We start from the raw sequence: 26,243 nt of genomic DNA, 5'->3' as shown, positions 1-26,243 counted from the left end.
CACCTTGAACAGCACTGAGCAGATGCAGTGGGAGGGCAGTGGGAGGAATCCTTTGTTGTTGCTGTATTTGTGTGATCAAATTAATACTGTGCGACATTCACCATGTCTGCATTCTTAAGTGGTATCCTGCAACCTCAAAGCTCCCACTTCCTTACTAAGCCAAAGACTGAAAAGTGAATGGAGGGGGGCATCTAGTGTGTGTGGGATATCAGTAGCTCAAGATTGACCCGGGTGTGTATGGAGCTGCCAGTTTCAGCCACAGATTATCTTCTGGAATACATTTGGATTTGTTATCTTTCATGGAAGCCGTCATATTTGAGTATTGCTTGCCTCAAAAGATGTGCTGTACATTTTAGTCCACCGTCAGCGCCAGAGGAATTGAGGTGCAAAAATTCATATATAATTATCTGACTGACTGACAAAGATGAAGTCAAGGACAACATGTTATGTGGTTTAAGTGCTGTAGCATGTTATAATATCCCTGAATTCTTAAATCAACCCTTCCCCCTTTATGGGAATTGTATGTCCTGTCCTATATAGAGAGGTTGCAGTAAAATTCTAATGGCAGCCAAGGTGTTGAGCTTGGAACATTTGTTGTCTCTCCTTGCAGCCAGACTTGTGGGGTTGCTGTCTCAGCAAGATTTTGTGTTCGTCATCAGCTCTAGGGCATAGAGGAACAAATCCATACAGGAAAAAGCTGCAGATACTTAATATCTCTTCTGTGTATAAATTGTGCGCAGCCTTACCCAGGAAGGAAACTGATACTACTAAGAGGTTTGTTTTTTGAAATGTTGATTTTGAAATCAAACTGGCTATAGTTATAAACTGCTTATACAGCACTAAAACCCCCAAAGTACTAAAACAAATTCTGTACTGATAATTTTGTCTCTTAAAGTGAGAAGCTGTGTTAGGAAAACACTAGAACACATTGTTGAGGCAGCCTATCAAAGCCTGTTGTGAAAGAGTCCCCTGTCACTTCCTTCGAATGAAACTTGCACTTCAGAATGTGGAAAACTTGTGAAGCCTACTTCTGCATTTCAATTAGAGTATCTTAGAGAAAATTCAAAAGCTGCCTATAAAAAAAAAAGAGTCTTGACTGCCAGGTTGCTACATAAGAACGTGAACTGCTTGCTGCCTAAAGAGACCCCATTGCCATGAAGAAAATGTGCTTAGATGTTGATCTTTAATTAGGTCCACTGGGATGGGCAAACACACCCAGGTTCCTGTAACAAATCCTGGGACCCCAAGCTTTCATTTCTAAACTTCTGAGTCCTAATGGTTTCATGGAAAGTTTGAAAATGTGGTAAAATAGCAATGCATGCAAGTTAAAAGGATCTCAAATTCAGCTTACCACAATTTCCAATAGTCATTAAAGGGATTATTTAAAGTATGCATTTCTGAGGGTAACAACTTCTAGTCCATGGTACAGTCCTTGGTGCTGAATATGTCTACCTTCATCTACTTTAGTGCTAGTGGTGGAAGCCACTTTCCCCTTTCCATTTTTCTTATAGGAATCCCATATCAAGGTAATTCTAATGTTGATATAACAAGTGTGAATATACTGATCCCAATCCAGAAGCTGCTTTTCCTTGCATAACTAGGTTTGGATATGTGAGAATTTGAATAAGAGAGTCTCAAATTCTGGTTTGCATCTGTTATCAGAACTTCATCTCAATGAATTAACAATTTCAGGTTTTGCAGTGCTGTTTATTCATTAAAATATTCTCCTCATAAATCTCATTTTAGCACTTAATGCTTCACGCATTTCCAAACAGTTTCAAAAGATTAGAAAACCCATAATCTTGTTTTGCTTTGCTGGAAGTATAATTTAATATAGATTGTAGCCTTTTGTATTAAATTTTGGTGTCTGATAGAAAGGCACTAAGGAGATGTGGCGTTGAAAGATTGCACAATTGCTTTATGTCAGACCAGTGAACTTGAAACAGGATCCAAATGTAACTAGGCAAATTCCAGCATGCTTTGTGTGTTAAATAGCTGCAGCTGCCATCCAAATACAGAACTCATAATCAGTTATACAACTAATATGATTATGATGATTAATCATTAATTGGCATTAGTGACCAGGAAACTGAGCGATAGATCAGGAAAGGTCCTGGTTTGAATGTAGTTTCTGCCATGAACTGATGTGATGGCCTTAGGGCAAGCCACTTTCTCTCAGCCTTGCTCCTCCCCATTTGTAACATAGGGGATAATAATATTGACTAACTTTACTAAGTTGTTGTAAGGACACGACTACTGCAATATGTTGTTTGTGGGCCTGCCTTTAAAAACGGTCTGGAAACTACAGTAGGTCCAAAACGGGGCCACAAGATTAATAACTGGGGCTGGGTGTTTCAACCAAATTGTGCCAGTGCTTTGTCTTCTGTGCTGGCTCCCATTCTGGCACTTAGTTTTAAAACTCTAGTCTTAATCTTTAAAGTGCTTAACACACAGGTGAGGAAACTTTGACCCTCCAGGTGTTGTTGGACTACAACTCCCATCATCCCCGGCCATGGGACTTGTGGGAGTTGGAGTCAAGCAACATCAGGAGGGTTAATGGTTCCCTACCTCTGTCTTAATGGCTTGAGACCAGGTTACACAAAAAAGATACTCTTCTTCCTTTCTAACTGAACTTTAAGGTCCCGTTTAGAGGACCTGCTCCTGGTGCCCCACCCAGGGAAATGAAGTGAATGTCTACTAGGGATAGTTTTTGGTAGTGGGATCTTAGCTTTGGAATAGCTGCTCCAAAGAGGCTTACCTAGTACCTTTCTATGTTTTTTCTAGTGCCAGCTTCTTATTTCTTAAAAATTAGAAAAATAAAATAAAATATTTGCAGTTGAACACTGAAGGGATCCACAAAGACTTTTAAGGTAAAAATGTTAGAGGCTGTGTCCAGCTCAACTGTTGATTTTTTCTGATAGTGGGTTTACAGCATCTAATTATGTCGACTTCCTGTTTCATGCTGGTTCCTTGGCGAATCAGTCCACAGAATCAATGCAATGCTAGCTGACTGGCTGCAGACTGTCATGATGGACATGTAATTTGATGGCTCTAAAATCTGTCTGGATGAGTCTCCTACTAAGCAAAAGACAGTGGGCACTTCATTTTGTGTATCAGTTTGCCCTGCAGTTCTCTGGAAGGTGACTTATGCCGCTATCAGTGAGAGTGAAGTGGAATTTCAATCGCTTCCTGTGTTGAAAGTTTACTTGAAAGTAGTTCCGTTGTATATCTATTTTTAAAAACTGATTACTCTGTGAAAGGCTCTGAAGCTGCACAAATCTTATAAATGTTGACATAGGATGTTTAAGCATGACTATTCAGCACTTCTTTGCAAGGGTCAGAGTAAAAACTAATAGCAGCAGGGCAGTTGTTGCTTACATGGAATATCGTCCTGTTACAGGGACTCGGTGCAATCATTCATCGGCCTCAATGGGTCTGACATGTTAGATCAGAGGTGGAAAACACATGGCCTACATGCAGCATTTGGGCTCTTTCGTGAGGCCAGAGATATTCTTTTAGTGCTTCCCCCCGCCCCAAAGCTCCGTACATTTGTTTGAACATGAGCTTTAATGACTTTAGAGAGAACAAAATGGCAAAGACACAGTTGCAGCAGTGGCTCAGGATAACAAGAAAATAAGAAGCTCCAACTAACTGCTTTTCATTTACATTTTTGTAAGTTAGGTCTGTAACCTAACCCATCCCACTTTGGGTTGGTATCCGAAGCACTGCCATGCCACCTCTTCCCCTCAAAGGAGAATAAAATGTATGAGCTTGTAACAAGAGGACATGGTTATTACAGAATGTTTGGCCTAAGCCCTTCAGGGCTTTATGGGTTAGTACAAGAATCTTAAAATGCTGTTTTTAATATTCGGTTGGGAGCTGCCCAGAGTGGCTGGGGAAACCCAGCCAGATGGGCGGGGTATAAACAATACATCATCATCACCATCATCATCATCATCATCATCATCATTATTTATTAAATGTGTCCAGAGAAAAGAGAGTGAATAGAGACATCAGAGCACTGGTGCAGCGTGCTTTGGTGGTGGTCCATTTCTTTGGGGAGATGGGTTGCTGCCTTCTGTACCAGAAGAAGCATGTGAAGTTTTTTCCAGAGCAGCCCCATATAGAGTGCATTTCCTGCACAACCCCCCATGTGCATGTGCATGCAGTCACTTTTGGCTCTGAGCTTTGATACTCATCTGCTCCTGTGTTAGAGTAGAATCAGTACAGTGGTACTTCGGTTTTCGAACGTCTCCATTGACGAACATTTTGGTTTTCAAACGCTGTAAACCCAGAAGTAAATGCTTCGGTTTTCAAATACGCCTTGGAAATCAAACATGCCATGCGGCTTCCACTGAGTGCAAGATCCTGAGGCCTATCTGTCGGCCATTGAGTTTTCGGTTTTCGAATGTTTCAGAACTCAAACGGTCTTCCGGAACGGATTACGTTCGAAAACCGAGGTATCACTGTACTCAGAAATTACTGCAACCTTCTAGTGCAAAAACAAGCAAACACAACACCCACTAAAGGTCTGGGGACTAAGGGCGTCTCTGAAGTGAAATAGTAGCCTTCAGAACAGCTGAAACTAAGCCTATTCTGTTTCTTGATGAGTGTGTGGCATTTGTTAGGGAAGTCTCCAGTGAACATTTGGGAGCAAAGCTCGCTGAATTGACTCTTGAAATGATTCTTTGTCATGAGACCTAATATCCATATAATCTAATTTTTCTGCATAGACGAGTTTTCTTTCCAAAGGCAGACATAACCTTTGGACCATGTTTACTGTACCAGTCTGTCTTTAAGCTACTGATGCAGTGAGAGTAAGCACATGACATTGTGAGGAAACATCACATGTTAGCACTATTTACAGCACCCAGAGAAGTATAAGGGTGCTTTCTGAGTGTAACTGTTCTTACCTTGAGGTGCATGCTTCTCTTTATCCAAAGTTATAAATATGTAGCATTATTTGTGCATTGTGTTTTTTTTGAGTGCTTGAGAATGCAATATTTGGCTTCCATTTCTTCTCCCTGCAACTAAAGGTGTGTTTTTTGTTGTTGTTGTTAGATTCAGCCAGAAGTTGTTATGATGGGGAAAAACACAGAGGTGGGAATTGGGAGGACTATGATAGTTAACTTGACTGATTCTGGACAACCAATCTGCAGTTCTGGACTCCTCATTTCTATACAGCTATGGCTACACTGCCTTGTCTTAGTATAATGATCAACCTCTTTGCTTTCATTGATTCTAGTAGGCCTGAGATGTGCACTTTGAGAGACTCCAAGCCTTCCTAGTAAGATGTAAAATATGTTATTGCCCTCTTTTGGGAAAAGTTGGTTTTAGCAAAGTGGGCTGCCAGAAAGGGGGGAGGGGAGTCCAACCACCAACATTGAGAGTCCAACCAAACCAGCTTCCCCAGCTCCCCACCATTGCAGCCAGTCAGGCTTTCCCCATGAAGTTTTATAGCAGCCCTCCAGTTCCTCGTGCCTCAGAGAAGGTGTCTGGGTTGCTGCTTGCTTCTTGCCCCATCGTTGATGAAAGCCTGGCTGGCCACAGCAGAAGAGACGGCTGTGCTCAGCTTGAGATGGTGTCCATTGCTAGATTTTCATCCCGTCTTGCTGCTGACCTCCTTCCCTAAAACCTACATTTTCCAAATGGGGAGAGAACAAATTTTACATCTTGCTAGTAAGGCTCAGGGTGTCTCAGAGTGCACATCACTTTGAGAGACCCAGAATCTTTCTAGTAAGTTGTAAAATACGTTTTCTTCCTCAGTTGGAAAAAGTTGGTTTTAACTTGCAAACATCTTGTATCTTCCCTTCATCAACCTGTGAAGAAAGCTTCCCTGATACAGAACATCTGAGTTACTTAAGAAAAGCAATATGCTTGTTAAAAGTTAATACAGTAATAGAGCAGGTCTCTAATGAGAATATGTATCTTCTAAGGGAGAAACATTCTGATTTTTCCACCATCAATTTTAATGTTAGACATTTTGAATAAACAGTGCTTGAAGAGAACAACTTGCTTGCACAAGGTGTCCCTAGGTACATTTTTAGTCTTCCTCACAAAATGTAAATAAGGAAGCAGGGTTGTTATTTTTATAGGGGATATTTGTATTTCCAGGTGTCTTGTGCCTTTAAATCTATTCATAAAATTAGTGTTTGTAGAAAATTAGGCATTCCCAGTATTTCTTCTTACTATGTGTGCATAGAGGAAATGGATGGTGTACTTTTTGTAACCTTTCTGCAGACTTGTCAATTGTAGGATCAATATGTCTCCAAACTGTTTTTCTGCTTAATTACATTACCATTCACATTTTTGGCTAGAATTTTCTAATTATAAGAAATTGTAAGTACATTATTTTAGGGCCAAGACTAGAACAGTAATTACATGCTTAATTCTAATGTTAGTTTGAAAATTGCTACGTGTAAAATGAGCTCCCTGCTGGAGCTTCTGCTAAATGTGCAAAGTATATTAACTCTTCTCTGCATGCTTAAAGCAACACTGTAGGATTCTGACCATCATAAATCTAATTAATTATAGAGACCTGTATCAGGAAGTGATGCATAGACAATAACCTTATTTTGGACTCTCTAATTATCTGTGTGGTATGTAGCTTATTTTTACATTGGAATTTATATACTTCCTGCTTAAAATAGCTATATGCCCAGAAGGGGTGGATTTTGTAGGTTGAATAAATTATGCAAATTATGCAAATTTTCACTTTTCATTTGCATACTTTTACTTCTGCCATAGAAATGAAGTATGATATGCAGGTCATTAAAGCACAAGTTACTGATCACAAGGGATGGATGAATCTGTCAGTTTTGGTTTCTCTCAGTTCCTCTTTTTTCCAGCCTTCAGTTTGCTCCATTTCCTCATCAATTTGCAACTTTTAAAAGTTGCACAAAATTCATATGTGCATATCTCCTAATATGTGAATTTTTGGATACAGTTTTGCCAAGCATACACATTTCTGTTAGCATCTCCTCTGATGTAGTGCAGTTTTTCCCATTGTTTTCACTGATAGAGAATTAAATGCATTCTTCTTGGCTGGAGAATTGAATCACAAAATTCTAAGAAGTGCAAATTTTGAAGAATCCTTTGTGTTTTGGTTTGGGAAGGGTGAATTGATGATACTGTGTTGGTATGAAAACGGAATCAAGTTCTCTCCCATTTCCCAGTACTCCTGTGCTTCTAAGCCTCTTCGGATCCTTCCCCCCTAAAAATGAAACCCAAGATTCAAAGAATGCTGAATCCTGTTCCCACTGCTAAATTCCACATTTACCCTCTGCTTGCTTTTATTGTAGTTGTTGGGTTGGTGCTTAATTTTGTTTAAGGTATCAAAAGTCAGTCTTGTGCTAATGGGTAGCAGCATAAGTCAGACTTTCTAGTGAATATGAATTATACTAGTTTTGTTAGTTTGCTCTTGAAATTATTCTAGCAACCCCAGTAGGGTTTTTTCCAAGTACAGCAGGTACTGGTTGGGCATGTGGAATTGTCTGATTATCTTACTGGTGCAAAGAAAGTCATAAGGGGTTAAAATGTGGTTTGCTGTCTTCTGCAAGACAAACGCTTACTGTGGAAGAATGCTTTTATCCAGCAAACAGGAAACAGGAAAGGAACAGCCTACTGCAGGTCAGAGGGGAGCAGGTTCAGAAAGCTGAACTGGGGGAAGTGGGGGCCCATTGAGAGGCTGCTGTGAAGGTTTCGGCAGGACTGGAAGTACTTGGTTGACCTGTTGACTTCCTGCAAGACATATGGAGCCAAAACAGTAATGAAGGGGGGAAGGAAGTAGTACAACCACAGCACAGGGGAGGGAGAGAACCGAGGACAATATCCGTTCAGTGTCTTCAAAACTGGATCTTGCATGGCTTGTCTAATTTTGAAATCTGTTATCTGATTGAACTACTTTGGCTACAAGAGGTTGTGGATGCTTATGTTTAGTGAAACTGGAAACCGTGTAAAGCTGGAGTGGAAAGGTGATCCTATCTCCAGTTTCTTAAGTTCTGAGAAACTCACTTAATAGTAGGACTGAATTAAAAGGACTTGTCCCATCGCTAAGTAATTAATTTTTCAACAGCTATATCAGTGTTCAAAGTGATTGCCTGTTCAGGAAACATTGGTCTTGCTCTCAATTCTTTATTTGCTTTTAGCAAGGTTATCACTTAGCCAAATCTGATTGGCTGCATAGTGACATGACACAATCCCTGATTGGCTGGAGTTGCCTGTGTGACTGATCCCAGAAGAGGGTGTAGTAAGAAGAAAATGGAGAATTGTTAAGCAGAAAGCAGATGGGAGAAATAATATTGGTGCACAGGTTTGTAAAAAGGGAAACTAACTTACAATTAACACTTCTTTCAGGAAGGACTTCTGTTCCCTGAAAGCACTGCTTTTAACCTGACAATGGAAATGAAACAGAAAAACATTTAACACACCCTGTGTTACAGTAGATTTAAATACAGAGGCTCTTGTTAAATGCTGGTAAACGCCAATATATGCTAAAGAACGGCTGTTTCTGGGCTACAGCTGTGGCCACAACATCCAAGACACCATTAATTCTAGACAAATGTTTCTTAGTAGAGTATGCATAATGATGCCTGGCATGTGCTGAGCGCTTCTTCCATATGCTGTTGCATCTGATGCCTTTGCAAGCAGGATTTTCCTTAAAAACATCTTTACAAATTAAATGCTGCCACAAACTTGTTGCTGCTGCTCTCATTATGGTGGCTGATGCCAGATCAGTTGTTCTTTCTTTTCTTTTCCAGAAACTAAAGTAACAATTTTAAGTCAGACCCTCTGATTAATCAGGCCAAATTTGGTATTGTTTCAAAGTGAGGAAATTCCATTAGAGTGTTGTTGTTGTTGGTGGTGGTGGTAGTAGTAGTAATAACTTTCAGGATAGAAATGTAGCATATGAACCTAAACAGTAAAATGCATTATTAAACATACAGTAAGAGCAAGTTTAGTAAATAATAACTAATAACTAGTAAGCAGGCACATTTGTAAAGCTTCATTCATGGGATGGTGTCTAACTAAAGTGGCAGGTGTGAGTCACTTGGGAGAGCTGGGAACTTCTGCTTTCAGTGGTCTTCCACACATTGTGCCAGATCTACCCAAAATTGCAAGATAAGACTTGAGTAACCAGATGCTCCTAGTGTTTACTAGCAAGTCTGTGTTCCCACCACCATGCTACCATTTTGGATGACTGTTGCTTGATCTCCTCTAAGTGAAACAGAAGTGGTTTTAATGGGTGCTTTTCAGTAGCAGGTGCAGGCCTGAAGCTTCTGTGTCCTTCCTGTGTATCACCTGATGGCTTGAAGGACAGCAAATGGTGTTTACCTTGTTAACCGACTTTCATGTGTAAAATTAAACGATGTGGGTTTTTGTTTTCTTTCAAGCGTACTATATTCCCAGTTAAGCCACAGCTCTCGTTCATTGCCAGGTGGATTCTGGATCTCAAGCCCTGAATGGTTCCCTTTGCAAATGTGTTCATGCCTTGCCTGCCAACCACAGGCACATAAAATAGTCATTCAGGGTTTTAGCTTTCCCTCAGGCTTGTGAACGTTGTAATTTTATGTCCTCGTTTATACTTGCAAATAGTCTTTAAATTTATGCTGCTTAAGCACCTGAGAGCAGCTGTTAAAAAGTTAGCTCGGCTAATTGTGTTGCTCAGTTATAACTTCAGTTTCCTGGAAAAACATTTTCCATCGGCAAAGTCCAGTGAGGCAAGAAATCACATTTCCTATTCAGACTTTAAAGAAGCTGCCAGTGAGTTGGATATGTACAACTTTGCAAAGCTGTTGTGTTTGAGTATTTAAAATAAAGTTGTGGTGCTCCTACAGCGTCTTGTTAGTTTATTACCTTGAGCCCACCTATGCAGTGCTCTTTCCTAATCCTTTTTTTTAAACTTCTTTTTATTAAGTTCTTTTTTAGACAAAAAACAACATAGCCAAAAACATACAAAGTGAAAGAACAAAAGCTTATAAACGAAAAGAAAAAGACATTACATCCCATGAAAAAAAACCCAACACAAAACAAGCCAAACATCAAATTATAACATAACATTGATTGACTAATCCTAATGCAAGGCAGTATTAGCCTGAGATGCTGAATAATCTTTGTGTCTGTGGGTTCTTTGAGACATGTGATCCTTTGAGTATTTTAAACATCCGTCCTCAAAAGTATCTACTCAGGAGAGTTCAAGCTAAAATCATGCTTACCTCCTTTTCATTTTAAAATGAGAGCTGTTCTAGCTATTCTAATGAAAAACTAATGGGGAGCATGTTCAATGCAGCCACAATAGTTGACTTGTCCTTGAGTGCACATTCTCACTTGAGCAAGATATGGAGGGGAGGGGGACCTGTCATTTTTCCTGTAATGACTCAAATGAGTGTCATTCTAAAGGAAGCTAAAAAGATGCTAAAAATAGGAGGGTGTCTATCCCATTCACTCCAGTATTGTATTCTTGGCCCAAGAAATGGATGGGCAGACATAGTGCACACAGCTGCCATGTTAGAGCAGATTTTGACATGGTGAGGGTTAGTGCATTGATCCAGTCAAGATGTGCACAAATGAGGCTGGTGAAGAGAGGCCTGAGTTCCAGTGGTTCATGAGCCCTTAGAAAAGGTTTCCTCCTTACTTAATTCCACGCTTGAACCATGGGTCTTGACTCTGTTGTCACAAGCTTCAGTTCATCTGGAAAATCTGCCAGTGTACCTGTCTCAAGAATTCCACTACAGCCCAATCTTTAAAATCTGGATTTGACTAGTTTTTGTAAGGAAAGAAATCAGTGGGGAGCTGCCTGATGCTGCAAATGGTTGGCTTTTGTACTATTTTTAAGTGATTGCTCTTGTCTCCTTGTTTTGTTAGCCACCTGGGGTGTCTATTTATTTAAGGTGTAATGCCAACATAGAAATGTTCAGGGCAGCATAAATTAAAGGTGAATAGTTGAGAATGAAGTACTCGTTTGTACTTTTGTTAAGAAATTGGGCTTGGCTTCGTTAACTTCTTCTAGCATGCTCAATAGATTAACTGAACACTGCTAACATAATCAACGCATACTACCAGGATCTGCCAAGATGAACAAGTTTGGAATAGGCAGACCTCAGGCTGGGCTTAGCTGGTGCTACACTGGTGTAACTCCCTCAACCTGGCGCCGCAGTGCATATTCCAGCAAAATTCCCTCAGCCTGACTGAGACAGGGCTATGCTGGCTCAGCCAGGGCTCAGCCAGTGGAACTTAAGCTAGCAGAGTTTACACTGGTGTAAGTCCCTCAAAAGGGGCTTTCCTGCGGTGTGGCAGGGATGGAGCAAGGAGAGACTTGCACCTATTCCAAACTTTTTTCAGCTCAGTTACGTAATGTGGCAACCTGGCAGAACCTATGTGGGCAAAAAGAGTGTTGTAGGTGAAACTTTATTTTAAGGGCCTGTTTCCTCTTTTCTTGGTTTGGGCCATCTCAGCCGGCCGCCAGGAGCCTCCTGAACAGAATTTGGAATAGGCTTAATTTATGCCAGCTTCCTATATTTAGGATTGCTTTGTAAGGTCGCTTTATGGTTGCTCTTGTTTTGTAACATTCACAAACACCTTCTTGTTTGGAGGAAGTGAGTAGTGATCGGCATTTTTAAAAATTGCAGATTTAGAGAGTGGGAACTCTCTCTTGCAAAGCTGCACATCTGGAAAATAGTCGTAAACAGCATCAGTTTTTGTGTGTGTAATCCTTGAAAGAACGTAGTAGGTGTTTTAAAAACAACCACCACCAAAAAAGTATTAGGTGAATAATGACAACGGGTGCAAATTTAGGAGTTACACAGTACAAGTTTGAGCCCTGCCCCCCCCCCCTTATAAAAGAAGAATATACATTCCTAGCAGCCCATGTAGCACTAATTGGTTAAAAACACAGTGCAACTTAGTTGACCTTGTCTCACTTTTTGATACAGAAAAAGATAACGAAAGAGTTAACGGTTTGAAGAAAAAAACTGTCTCATATGATTAGAAGTGAGCCGAAGTCTGGTGTAACAGATTAGGCATGTTGGGGAGGGAAAGACCCCTTCTGCTGCACTGAAGATCAGTGACAGACGCGGGGCAGCGGCAATGTCCCTTCAGCTGCTGCTGACTCCAGTTGTCTTCCTATCGTTGTTCCATTTTAAAAAGTGGGAACTCTCCTTCAATTTGCAAGAACCAGTCTTTGCATATTGCAGTTTTCTGTGTGTTTTAAACATTGCAAAGGGAAGCAAGCCTCATGTTTCTCTGGGGCATTTTAGTTTTATTTTTCTTTAGAAAAGCTGCCTGGTGTAAAAAAAAAATAAAAACCTTGGCCATGAACCAAGACTTCCCTCTTTGAGCCCTTAATTTTATTGTAAAGATTTATTTTATATATGCAGTTTCAAACTATGAAAGCCATTTTTAAAAGTGTATATGCAGAAGGGAACAGTTGCATTGTGCTCTTTGAGGGACAAGTTTTTGTGTTCAGGTATCAAGGCAGGAATTTAGAACTTGGTGAGAATTTACTTGTAAAGGAGTCAGCTGGCAAAATTCTGGTCCTGGCTGCAACATGAAGGGAATACATTGTGGACCCTACGTGCCAATCCATTCATTCCCCTTGCTTCTGATTCTGCCAGCCTCTTTCTCTCACCTCAGATGCCCTTGTTTTTTCCCCCCTTTCACCACCTTCAGATTTGGGGATCACAAGGTGCTTTCTCTATAAAAACTTCCTCTTGTGAAATCTTGAACTGATCCAGGTTAACGGAAAATGGAACAGAAAGGTAACCAAAAACAACAACAATGAAGCATTGAGCAAGGGCTTGTGAATTCTAGCTTGGTAATAAACCTCCTGTGTAGCTTAAATCATTCTCACCTTTCCATTGCATATCTAAAAGTAGATAACATACTTTTCTGCAAGGGACTTGAGAGGTAAATCTAAGCTTCACAACTGCTGTGCAGTGTATTGCAACAAATGTATCATTGTTGGAAGAAGCATTCCAAAATGTGACTCAATAATCCGGCTTTCTGCTCCTTTTTCTACCCCGCATCTGGCTGTTTGTTTCACGTTTCAAGACAGATCTGTGTTTGTGATCCTGCAGGCGCAACCTTACAAAACTGTCCCTGATCTTCAGCCATATGCTAGCAGAACTGAAAGGCATTTTCCCAAGTGGACTCTTCCAGGGAGACACATTCCGGATCACAAAGGCAGATGCAGCAGAGTTCTGGAGAAAAGCTTTTGGGGAAAAGTAAGTACTCTTTCCAGTATAAGTTTCTGCTTTGGCTCCAGCAAATCTGTTGGCGATGGGGGCGTGTAAACGTGGAGCAGCTGCAGAAAACACCTTTCTGCTGGTGTTGGCATCTGTAAACAGCATAGGATGGAACTGCGAGGGGGAGCCCACACAGGAGGTTTCACGGGAGTGGCTATCAATCCTCGCCTTCAGGGATCTTTCTGCCAGAAACAGATGGAACGACCTGAACTTCTCCTAGCTCCCACTGTGGCCACCATCCACTCACAGGGTCACCACCCGAGAGTTTGTTTCAGCCTTCAGCCTTACTGTGTCATTGGTATGTTGGTCCTGGCTCTTATGCAGTGTTGCATTGATGTTAGGGTGACACTTAACGGAACAGAAGAAAATGATGAATAGTCGCAAAATAGGCCCATCACTCAAATGAACCAGGCATTGCATGACTTCCCACTAGTTCTGTAAGACACAGTACCACTGGATTAGTCTTTTTGTATCTGCTTTAGGCAGAATGGGAATTAACATGTCCCTTGGATGCAGGGATGGAGGCTGTCATAACTCTAGATGGTTGTCTGCAGAGATTAATTTAAGTGTGGTTGGACGGGGCCGGGGGGGAGGCAGGGCCATACATTCATTTCTAATAGAGTGTCTGTTTATGAAATATGCATTGCCAGTCTCCTGAAAGGTACTTGGAAAGTGCTGGTTAGCAAGATGCTCGCTCATAGATTGGCTTCCCTCTTTCCTCCCTGCAGTTAACTTGCCACTAGCTTAACATCTGAAAGCCGCTAATTAAACTGGTTTACATGAGAGACCTTGTTTAGACAGAGATTGTGTCGCATCTTTTTCTCTTGCAACTACACAAATATAAGTGCTTCAGACGCCACTTCCATCAGTTAACTGAACAGATTCAAAATTAGAAATGATGCTGTCCATTTGTCCTTTAGCGTGAATCATTTCTCTTACGCAAAATGTCTTGTTCTTGGCATCCTGTTGTGTGCGTTTCACATTCCTCCCTTCCGCTGTGGCTGTGAATCTATATGCATATGGAGTTAGGGAGTTTCTGAGGTCTTCCTTTTCTCCCACTTCCAGGACCATTGTTCCATGGAAGACCTTCCGTCAGGCCTTACATGAAGTGCATCCTATAAGTTCAGGGCTAGAGGCAATGGCACTGAAATCTACTATTGATTTGACATGCAATGATTACATTTCAGTGTTTGAATTTGATATCTTTACCCGCCTCTTTCAGGTAAGTAAAACAAAAGGGAATGGCTTTCTTAAAACCAGGTGAAGCTTCACAATTGACAAGCTTCCCTTGGTCTATAGTACGCTTATGGTGTTGTTATCTCTTGTGTTAGTGGTGAGCTAGATCTGTTGACCTGCCGTCGCCATTTCTGACTTCTGGAAATAGGAGGGTCATTTTTGGCACAAGGGGACTGTTCATTGCAGCAACTTTGACGGGAAAGCTCCCTTGCATCAGCCGACTTTGTTCTGTGTCAGTACAGAAGGTTGGGATTCATTGAGAATTCAAATCATAGTTTAATCACACACTTCATATTAAGCTTCATTAGCTTCCAGCCTCTGTTCTCTGATTGGAATATTAAGCAGCCCATTCTACAGGATGGTTGATCAGATAACTGAGAGCGGGATTGTAACATTCATCTTGCGGAATCCTACAAGATTGTGTGCCACAGTTTTAAATCCACTGGGTGCTTACTTGGGAGTAAGTCCCATTGAACATAAGTTATGCCCAGCCAGATGAGTGGTTAACAATAACAATAACAACAATAGTTATTATTTAATAAACCTGGGTAATCTGGCTGCCTGAGAAATAGCAGAAGAGGCCTAGTCTGATTAAGCAAAGTGTTTACGTTTATCTTGGGTTGGAAGTGGGAGAGGGGGGTGGAATTGGACGGCCGATTTTCCTATTGAAATGGCAAAGCTATTTTGTTGGCATTCTTCTCCTTCAGCCATGGTCATCTTTGCTCAGGAACTGGAATAGCCTTGCAGTGACTCACCCTGGTTACATGGCATTCCTGACGTATGATGAGGTCAAAGCACGGCTTCAGAAGTTCATCCACAAACCCGGCAGGTGAGTTCTTGAAGGCAGCATCCCTTTCTGAAGCCTCTTGTTATCCTACTGTCTACTGCACACTGCACTCTTGTCAAAGGAAGTTTGACATGACTCAAGGCTGCTGGAAGGCACTGTGGCATTGCTGCCGGAGATCTAAGCTTAAGGCAAGACATAAAGGGTTTTAGCATTAACCCATTGGTCTCCCTAAACTTCAGCAGTAAAAATAACAGGGCTGCAGGGCAGGTTGTTTTAAGAGGTGTGGGGAAAGCTCTTCATTTTTGAGAAATAAGGACAGGGTTTAAGGTCTGTCACTGATGGTGTGGGTAGTTTTACAAATAACAGGTTGTGTGTGTGTGTGTGTGTGTGTGTGTGTGTGTGTGTGTGTGTTGTGTGGAGTGCTCTCCACCTTGAGTAACAAATCCCAAAGCTCATTTAGGGCAGTGATGTACCGCCAAGTCATCACTTCTGTGTTGTGTAGTCCAAAGCAAAATCCAGCACTTGCAAGTCTCTTCAAGTCTCTACTCCACCTCTCTTGTCGGCAAGCCAGGGATGGGTGAAGGAGTTGTGCCGGAAGTGTCTAACCTCCTGGAAGTCCGGAAAAATATTCCGAGCCCACGTGGTAGCTTTGGACCTGGCCAAGGGACTAGAAAACACTGGCTGCAAGTTTTGACGTGCTCTTCAAGCCTAAAATCCTGCAAATATATCTCTTTCTGGGAAAGAGATTATTGCTTTACATTGCCGAAGAGCTGCCTTCTAGGTATTTCCTTCAGAAATGGAAAGCTGCTATATAATGTAAAACTAATTTACTGCCTCTAGGAAGTCAGGAGCATCCTTGCAAATAAGAAGGCTCAATTTCATGTTGAAAGAGGTCTTCAGATAATTTGAATCCTTTCTGTCTGGCTGTAGGGTTCTGCCTTTGATCTGCAGGAGAAACTGTTTCAGCCGTTCCATCTGAAAGAAAGAGCTCTGTCCAGCTAGCAAGTTTATCCTGCCCTCAAGTCTGTGTGTTCCTTTTATTTTCAGTTACATTTTCCGTCTGAGCTGCACGCGGCTTGGCCAGTGGGCCATTGGTTATGTCACTGCAGATGGAAATATTCTCCAGACAATCCCCCACAACAAACCCCTTTTTCAAGCACTGATCGATGGTTTCAGGGAAGGCTTGTAAGTAACTCATCAATGTAGTTTGTCATGACTCCTGCCCGTTTCTGTTAGTGTGTCTGTAGGATGATGCCCTTCAGATGCAGGTTTTACCTCCTTGGCTCCTGCCCCTGGAAGGCAGATGGAAACAGCTGCATTCATTATGCTGGGACCTGGCAAAGGTGTAGTACTTTTGAAACATCAAGCAGTGATAACTCCATTCTCTATGATTTTTTAAGGCATTTTTCCATTCTGTTGACCACATAACTGCACAACCTTTAGGCTTATGCATTCACAGTTTTCACAAACACATGCTTAATTGTCAGATTTTGGAATGGGCTCTGAATTTGAGATTATTCTTGCAGTCCTAAAATGTGTGTCAGTTTTGCCTTTCAGCTTTTAGGCTCTTCAGTTGGACATTGTGCTCAGAGCACAAAGAGCACAACTGTGATGCAGTTGTGGCCTTGCCCAGTTGTTCAGCCAAGGTGTTGTGGCAAGAGTGACTAGGCGAGGAAGATGAAGTTAAGAGCACTTGTCATTTATCAGCACCTTTGTTTTAGCACATATGGCAACCAGAAAACAAGCTTTTTAAAAAAGCATTCTTCATTTTATAGGTGCTTGCCTTTAAGACAATTATTCATCAAAATCACCCCCCCCCCCCCCGCTGCCCAAAGCATTATATTTCCCAACTGAGGGAGTTTCCTGAATAGTGCCACATCCATCTGGTTCCACTGTAGACTTTTTATTTCTATTGAACCAAACAATGTTCTGCTCTGTAGTTACTTATATCCTGATGGACGGAATCAGAATCCTGACCTGACCGGTTTGTGTGAGCCCACACCCCAGGATCACATTAAAGTTACGCAGGTGAGCAGAGACTGCCACAACTTCATTCCTTTCTTTCGTTACATGTTGGCCAGCAGCATTACAGTGGCCCTGTTGCAAGCAAGCTTGGAAGACTTATTTTTGGCCTTGTAAACAAAGCATAACTCCGAGCTCAGCTTTGGGAGGAAAGACCATTAAATCTCAATTGGATCCCAGGGCAGTCAGGAACATGGTTCAGAGGGGAGAGCTTGTAATGTTAATTTTTTTCTTCTTATTCAAGGAGGCATGATTCTGGAAACCTTTGTACTTAAGGGGTGGGGTGGTATAATCGGTCCATTTTCGTGACATTTGACTGCCACCTCTTTGGAGGAGAAAATATGTGGCCATAGGTGAGGCCTTTTTTAAAAAAAAAGTGCATGCCTTAAATTTTTCATTGCCAGCACTGGGATTTTGAAAGTCATCTAGGTGATGCTCTTGGTTATAGTAAAGAACACAAATGTTTCCACCTCGTATGTTTGGGTTATCTGGCAGTTATTACAAGGAGCGGCATTATTAAACCCTCTCACGTGTTCTTTTTCCTCTTGCTCTTAGGAACAGTATGAATTGTACTGTGAGATGGGCTCCACCTTTCAACTCTGTAAAATTTGTGCAGAAAATGACAAGGATGTGAAGATAGAACCCTGTGGCCACCTCATGTGCACTTCCTGCCTCACTTCCTGGCAGGTAAGGAATTTGCTTCCTTTCAAAGCAGGCCTTGGCCCTCCGCAGCTTTCATGCCAGGATGACCTGCCTATGCTTATGTTGTGTATTGATGAAGCAGATACTGGCAAGTCTACAAAAGGTGTCTCTGTGGGGGTTGGGAGTTGTCTTTAGGCCATGTTGTCTTCAATGCAAATAAGCGGTTACGCACAGGAAGAGCCTGGTGGCTGGATCACATCACCCTCCCAGTTTGCGATTCCCAGCAACTGGTATTCAGAGCTGTACTAAGTTGTAGCCAACCCTAGTTCTACTCATTTAAGTTAATAATAATAATAATAATAATAATAATAATAATAATAATAATAATAATAATTAATAATAATAATAAATTTTATTTATATTCCGCCCTCCTCAGCCGAAGCCGGGCTCAGGGCGGCTAACAACAATCAAACAATCAAATAATCCAACATTCTAAAAACATTTCATTATAAAAATTAATTAAAATCAAATTAATGGCAACCGTTAAGCAAAATTCTGTGCAGGTTGCCAGAGGAGGGAGTCAGGCTGCGCCCTGACCAAAGGCCTGGTGGAACAACTCTGTCTTGCAGGCCCTGCGGAAAGATGTCAGGTCCCGCAGGGCCCTAGTCTCTTGTGACAGAGCGTTCCACCAGATTGGAGCCACAGCCGAGAAAGCCCTGGCTCTAGTTGAGGCCAGCCTAACCTCTCTGAGGCCTGGGACCTTCAGGATGTTTTTATTTGCAGATCGTAGGTTCCTCTGTGGGGCATACCAGGAGAGGCGGTTCCGTAGGTACGAGGGTCCTAGGCCGTATAGGGCTTTAAAGGTTAAAACCAGCACCTTAAACCTGATCCTGTACTCCACCGGGAGCCAGTGCAGCTGGTATAGTACCGGATGAATGTGATCTCGCAGCGAAGACCCCATGTTACGGTAAAATCTGGGTGCGAGGCTGCTCTGCCACCCAGCTCGTCGGACTAAGTCCGCGGGTCCCTGCGGAGGAAAATGAGCTCAGCCGGAGACAGGAGCAAGCTGCAGAAGATCCAAGTTTATTGCGCAATAGGTTCAAGGCGAGATTGAACAGCGAGAAAGGGGTGACATGAACCTTTGAAACTTCCCTCCATGTCCCAGAATACAGTGCAAAATACATCCCAGTTACATCATGAATACATTAAAGAGAGGTTGGGTTACACGGATTACATCATGACTACATTAAAGAGAGGTTGGGTTATACCGGATTAACATATGGAGGAGGGAGGGGGAATATGCAGAGCTGGAGATATGCGCAGATAAGCACTTCCTGAGTACCGGTGATGAGAAGACAATGGTCCAAGTATGTATAGTCTGCCACCTGGCATTGCCCGGAGGAAAGGCTTGGCAGAGTGATTTGAGAGGATTAGGGTCTTGACACCTTGCTTGAGGGATTATGGAGGACAGGGAAGGTGTCATGGAGTCCTAGAGAAATTGAGCAAATTGGCACATTGATTTTCTATGAATTTTATAGATTTTAGTCCCTTTTGACACTGACAATTGGAAATAAATGGATATATTGTAGCGAAGAAGAAGGTGAAGAAGACATGCCCCCCCTTCCATATCACCTCATAAGGAGTCTCGCCGCGGCATTCTGCACCCGCTGGAGTTTCTGGGTCAGTCTCAAGGGCAACCCCACGTAGAGCGAGTTACAATAATCCAGTCTGGAGGTGACCGTCCCGTGGATCACAGTGGCTAGGTCAGGGCGAGAGAGATAAGGGGCCAACTGCTTAGCTTGGCGGAGATGAAAAAATGCCGCCTTTGTTATAGCTGTAATCTGCGCCTCCATAGAGAGGGAGGTATCGAAGATTACACCCAAACTCTTAACGGACGGTGCTGGCACTAATTGCACCCCTGCAAGAGATGGGAGTTGCCCCCCCCCATCCCATATCGTCCCGTCCTAACTTAATGGATTCAGTTAGGACCATTAATTTTAACACATCTACTCTGAGGAGGACTAGCACTCCCAACAGTGGAAGTAGAACATGGCCATTGTGTTTAGTAGCCACTGATAGCCTTATGTTCCATGAAGTTGTCTAATCCTCTTTGAAAACTATCCACATTGATGGCCACCACGCCACTGCCTCTTACAGGAATGAATTTTATTGTTTAACTTTGCACTGTACAAAGAGGTACAGTGGTACCTCGGGTTACAGACGCTTCAGGTTACAGACTCTGCTAACCCAGAAATAGTGCTTTAGATTAAGAACTTTGCTTCAGGATGAGAACAGAAATCGTGCTCCGGCGGCACAGCAGCAGCAGGAGACCCCCTTAGCTAAAGTGGTGCTTCAGGTTAAGAACAGTTTCAGGTTAAGAACGGACCTCCGGAACGAATTAAGTACTTAACCCGAGGTACCACTGTACTGTCTTTTGTCTCTCCTGATGTTCAATTTCCTTCAATGTCCACAAGTTCTCTTCTAAAGAGAGAGAGAGTAAAACACTTTCATTGACTCACTTTTTTATGACATTGACAAAGAATAGTTCTAGCAGAAATGCTGCAGTTGTGGGGCACCTTGATTTTCCTTTTCTTTCCTCTAGCTGGCATTAGTATGTTCTTACTGACAAGGTTTCTTCTAATCACGGGTACACCATTATATGTAGGCTGCCTTGAGGCCTGTCAGAGAAAAAGGCAGGGTATAAATAAATATTACAACAACAACAAACCTATAGCCAATCATCTCTCCTCCTCTTTTTCCGCAGGAATCAGAAGGCCAGGGTTGTCCGTTCTGCCGATGTGAAATTAAAGGCACAGAGCCCATTGTCGTGGACCCGTTTGATCCCAGAGGAGGGGGAGGGCTCCTGCGGCAGGGGGCTGAGGGGGCTCCCTCCCCAAACTATGATGACGATGATGATGACAGGGCTGATGAATCACTCTTCCTGATGAAGGAACTGGCTGGCGCAAAGGTAATTTATTTTATTTAGATCTTTCTTGTCTTCAGCTCAAGGTGGTATCGCATGTAGCTCCCATGAGGTCTCCTATCTAGGCATTGACTCACCCCAGACCTGCTTGCTTTCAGCAAGGTCGCAGCTGCCTCTGCCTTCAGATCATGCCCTGGAACCTGACTCCCTCCCAGTATGAGCTGTGTGTGCTGATCTTGCCTAACATCTCACTTGTCCTCTTGGGTGGCTTAAGACTTCCTGGATTCAAATGCTAGTCACATATCCAGTGGTGGTGCTCTGGTGATGGTATGATTTCCTTAATCCTCTGGAGCAGATTTTGGAGGGGGCAGGGGGTTGCAAGGGGGAGAAGGAATCACCAAATTTGCTTCCTTCCTCATTTTGTAGAAAGAAACGACTGAGTAAAAAACCTTGGCTACAAACCACTGCCAGGAGATCTCTCTATCACACACACATATATATATGTGGATCTGCAACAAAATGTTACAGTGTGGAGCTTTCCTGTTCAAGATGCCTGTGTGCCAGCCATGCCCATTCTACTCCACACCATTCTGTTCTGATTGTCCCCTTTCAGCAGTCACTTAGAGCATGCATTGCCCCCAGCGTGTTTTGGTCCTCATGAGGCTGTTTTTTCATACCATCATAGAATTGTAGAGTTGAAAGAGGCCTCACTGGTCGTCTAGTCCAACTGCCTCCAATGGAGGAATCGTACCTAAAGAATCCCTGCCAAATGGCCATCCAACCTCTGCTTAAAAACTTCCAATGAAACAAGAGCCCATTGCCTTCCGAGGGAGACCATCCCACAGTTGAACAGCTCTTACTGTTGGAAAGTTCTCCCAGATGTTTAATTGGAATCTTCTTTCTTGTTATTTGCATCCATTGGTTTGGTCCTGGCCTCTGGAACAGCAGAAAACAAGCTTGCTCCATCTCTCATGTGACAGCCCTTCAGATATTTGAAGATAACTTATCATATCACCTCTCCTGTTTAAATATACCCAGCTCCTTCAACCGTTCCTTATAAGGCTTGGTTTGCAGACCCTTGATCATCTTGGTCACCCTCCTCTGCATACCTTTCAGTTTGTCAGTATCCTCCTTCAACTGTGGTGCCCAGAACTAGACGCAGTATACTCCCAGTGGTATCTGACTCAGGCACAATAGAGTGATATCAGTACTTCCTTTGATCTGGACACGGTACTTCTGTTGCAGTACAAAACATTAGGGTTTTTTGGCTGCTGCATCACATGGTTGACTCACATTAAGTTTGGGATCTACTGAGACCCCTAGATCCTTTTCACAGGTACTGCTGCCGTCAGGTGTCCCCATCCTGCATCTGGCTTTTCTGGCCTAAGTGTAGAACCTTACATTTGTCGCTGTTGAAATTTGTTTTGTTAGTTTTGGCCCAGTTCTTCAATCTGTTAAGGTAATATTGAATCAATCTTCTGAGGTATTGGCTACCCCTCCCTCAATTCTTTCACCCAAGTCTTTTATAAAGATGTTGAACAACAGAACCTTGCAGCACCCCACTTGCCCCCCAGTTTTCCAGGATGGCAAGAAACCATTAGTGAGCACTCTTTGGGTTTAGTCAGTCAACCTGCTACAAATCTACCTAACAGTAACATCATCTAGCCCGCATTTTACCAGTGTCTCTGCAAGAATATCATGGGGGACATTGAAAGCCTTAGTGAATTCAAGCTATGTACATCCACAGCATTTCCCTGATCCACCAAGCTTCTAACACTCTCGGTCAGAAAAAAGAAAAAAAGATTATTAATAAGATACAGTGGTACCTCAGAACTTGAACATAATCTGTTCCAGAAGACCGTTCGACTTCCGAAACGTTCAAGTTCTAAGGCACTGCTTCCGATTGGCCGACAGCTAGGTTTTTGCACAGTGGAAGCTGCGTTGGATGTCCGTGTTCCAAGGAACATTCGAAAACCAGAGCATTTCCGGGTTTTCGGCGTTCAGGAGCCAAAATGTTTGAGAACGGAGCCATTCGAGTTCTGAGGTACCACTGTACAGTGGTACCTCGGGTTACATACGCTTCAGGTTACATATGATTCAGGTTACAGACTTATCGCCCATGAAGTTATCTAATCCTCTTTGAAAACTATCCACATTGATGGCTGTCCCTGCCTCTCACAGGAATGAATTTTATCGTTTAACTTTGCACTGTACAAAGAGGTACAGTGGTACCTTGGGTTACAGATGCTTCAGGTTACAGACTCCACTAACCCAGAAATAGTACCTTGGGTTAAAAACTTTGCTTCAGGATGAGAACAGAAATCGTGCTCCAGCAGTGCGGCAGCAGCAGGAGGCCCCATTAGCTAAAGTGGTGCTTCAGGTTAAGAACAGTTTCAGGTTATGAACGGACCTCCGGAACGAATTAAGTACTTAACCCGAGGTGCCACTGTAATAGGAATAGTTTGTCTTCTTCCTTTTAGCAACCTTTTGCATTGTTCTGTTTTGTAATTCCATGGTTTTCCCAAGCCCAGTGATTCTCTCGCACATGGGTCAAGCTGCTTTTGGCTGTAAATGGATCCATACCTGGAGGAGGTGTTTCTTAACCTTGGCCTACCTTAAAGGAACTTTATAATTGCATATAGACTTCTGGCATTTGGTTTGACTTGTATGTGAACCACGTTGTTCTTTGTTTTGAGCACATAATCATGGCAAGAGTCCATTTACACAAGTATTTCCTATTTCTGTGTCAGCTGGGCCTGTGCTCATGATGACAGAGCTCGCCATCTAGTGGCTAAATAAATAAAAAATAGCCAGGTTGAAAATCCAGTGTCTGTGGGCTGGGTTGTTTGGTTATTTAATTTCTATATGGCTTAATATATTGAAAGCTTCTCTAAGCAGTGTACAGGAAACTGAAGCAACCACAGATGAATAAAATATTATAAAAAATGCACTGTTACAAATAAAAATGTTACGCTGATGCAGCCTTACCAATATATAAGAATCTGTACAAATTCATTTTCTTTCTGACACACCTCCCACTCAGCTTCCAGGTTCTCACCCAGGGTCCAAGCAAACTCTCAGCTCACCCCCCCCCCCAAAAAAAATTCCCACAATGAGAAGAGTTCCTGGAAACAGTGGACATCACCCTTGCCTCTCACTCTACAGTAGATGTTCTTTTCATGGGCAGCCCAAGGTGGGCATGCAGTGTGGTGTGCAGACTTGTTGGTGACAAGTCTATATTCAGAGCATGTTCCTTTAGAAATGAAGTATCAGGGCTGTGGGGAAAATTCAGCGTATCTCTATATGCCCAGCACTGTGTTCAAGGTAAATTGCTAGCACAGTTATTAACACACACACACACACACACACACACACACACACACACCCCCCAACATCTTTAACCAGGGCTTCTTTTGAAATATTTGCAGGTAGAACGTCCTCCTTCTCCATTTTCAATGGCTCCTCAGGCATCGCTCCCCCCAGTACCTCCCCGATTAGACCTTCTGCAGCAACGAGTGTCCAATCCATCAGGAGCTTCTAGTCCAGGGACCACCTGTAAGGTACAATCTCCACCTGTCTTCTTTTGTAGTGGTGAAAGTAGGAATGACACCTTCCTCTTTCCGAATGGGGTAATCTTCCTTTTATCCGGGGAGATCTGTGTGGAAGCTGTCTCGTGTGTTTCATTATTTTGCTATCTGGACCATCTCTTCCTTGGATGTACGCATTGGCTTGCCATCTTGACTGGCGTTTGACACTCCTGGCCACCGTACTGATGGATATTGTGTTACTCAGCACAACCATTTAGTGGTGCTTGCCCTCAGGACATGCCTCAGTTTCTTGTTACCCTGCAGTTGCTACCGGGATCAGGTTTTTGTGGGACACCAGGATTCTGATTGCAAGCTTAGACTTCACTTGCCAGCTTTTCCCATCTTACTTACCGTTGTTTGTTTCTCCTAGGCTGCACCCGGCTCCCTCCACAAGGACAAACCTTTGCCGATCCCTCCGACGCATCGAGATCTCCCCCCTCCGCCACCTCCAGACAGGCCGCATTCCCTTGGGCCCGAGAGTCGGCCTCAGAGGCGGCCTCTGCCCTGCACTCCAGGAGATTGTCCTACCAGGGACAAGTTACCCCCTGTGCCTTGTAACCGCCAGGGGGACCTCTGGTCGTTGCGGCCGATTCCAAAAGCTCCAGCTGTAGCCCTAAGCCCCAACGACTCTTGGGCAAGTCGGGAGTTAACGAACCGGCACTCGCTTCCATTCTCGCTGCCTTCTCAGATGGATTCCAGAGCTGACACTCACAGGCTCGGGAGCACTCTCAGCCTGGACACCCCAGCAGTAAGTGCATCTCAGGCCAGCGGCCGTGTTAGTTTTGCACACTCATACGCCCTGCGTGGAAAATTGCTGCTCTGTATTATTCAGACGCGGGTGGCACTGTGGTCTAAACCACAGAGCCTAGGGCTTGCCGATCGGAAGGTCGGCGGTTCGAATCCCCGCGACGGGGTGAGCTCCCGTTCCTCGGTCCCTGCTCCTGCCTACCTAGCAGTTCAAAAGCACATCAAAGTGCAAGTAGATAAATAGGTACTGCTGCAGCGGGAAGGTAAACGGTGTTTCCGTGCACTGCTCTGGTTCACCAGAAGCGGCTTTGTCATGCTGGCCACATGACCTGGAAGCTGTCTGCGGACAAACGCCGGCTCCCTCGGCCTATAGAGTGAGATGAATGCACAACCCCAGAGTCGTTTGCGACTGGACCTAATGGTCAGGGGTACCTTTACCTTTATTATTCATTAAGTGTTAGATCAAAGATTTTGGAGGAGGGATTCCAGCTCCTTCCCGCCAACTCTGACTTAGTGAGATCTCACAGAACAATGTTTGCCTGTGAGTTGGTTCATACATTTAGCTGGAACTCCTCTGGAGGGTGTGGGGGGTGAATCAGTATCAGCGTTATGCCTTCCCCACCATGTGTGCAGCATAACCAGCAGAGACGTAGGCTGTAGACACTGACACCTCTGGGATCTTATCTCACCTTTCTCATTCTGTGCATGAATCGAAAGGGGCAGGGTTGCACAAATGGTGCATGCATTTGGCTTGGTATTCTCAGATCTCCTGTGTTAGGTGAATGTGTGCAAGTGTCTGTAGTCTCTCACCTCACCTAGACACAGAGAAGGCCTAGAATGAACTGGACTGTAGCATTACATATTAAACAGAACGGTTAACATGGAAAAACTCCTGTAATGCCCGTTGCAGTTGAGTTCTTTGAGTGGGCTAGGAAGCAGTGTGAAGAGTACTTGTCCACTAAAACCACAGGTACACACACCCAACAATGACTACTTGGGTCATTGGAGGCACTACACAAGAGCAATATTTTAGCCACTAAGCCAACAGTTTCTGGTTT

General features: G+C 43.2%; 1 protein-coding gene across 1 annotated transcript in view; it reads left to right on the top strand.

Annotated features, from left to right (window-relative positions):
• CBL (Cbl proto-oncogene) overlaps nucleotides 1-26,243 on the top strand; it is a 49,253-nt gene that overhangs the window by 13,314 nt on the left and 9,696 nt on the right. The window contains exons 3-11 of the mRNA XM_083588445.1: nucleotides 13,074-13,220; nucleotides 14,307-14,463; nucleotides 15,185-15,306; nucleotides 16,312-16,449; nucleotides 17,205-17,292; nucleotides 17,842-17,973; nucleotides 20,693-20,896; nucleotides 24,280-24,411; nucleotides 24,809-25,186. Of these exons, the coding sequence (XP_083444571.1) occupies nucleotides 13,074-13,220; nucleotides 14,307-14,463; nucleotides 15,185-15,306; nucleotides 16,312-16,449; nucleotides 17,205-17,292; nucleotides 17,842-17,973; nucleotides 20,693-20,896; nucleotides 24,280-24,411; nucleotides 24,809-25,186 (1,498 nt within the window). The remainder of the gene's footprint in view (nucleotides 1-13,073; nucleotides 13,221-14,306; nucleotides 14,464-15,184; nucleotides 15,307-16,311; nucleotides 16,450-17,204; nucleotides 17,293-17,841; nucleotides 17,974-20,692; nucleotides 20,897-24,279; nucleotides 24,412-24,808; nucleotides 25,187-26,243) is intronic.

This window comes from Podarcis filfolensis (genome assembly GCF_964270895.1).
Source record: "Podarcis filfolensis genome assembly, chromosome: 15".
In the NCBI taxonomy this organism is placed as follows: Eukaryota; Metazoa; Chordata; class Lepidosauria; order Squamata; family Lacertidae; genus Podarcis; species Podarcis filfolensis.
This window is presented reverse-complemented; position numbering and strand designations above follow the sequence as displayed.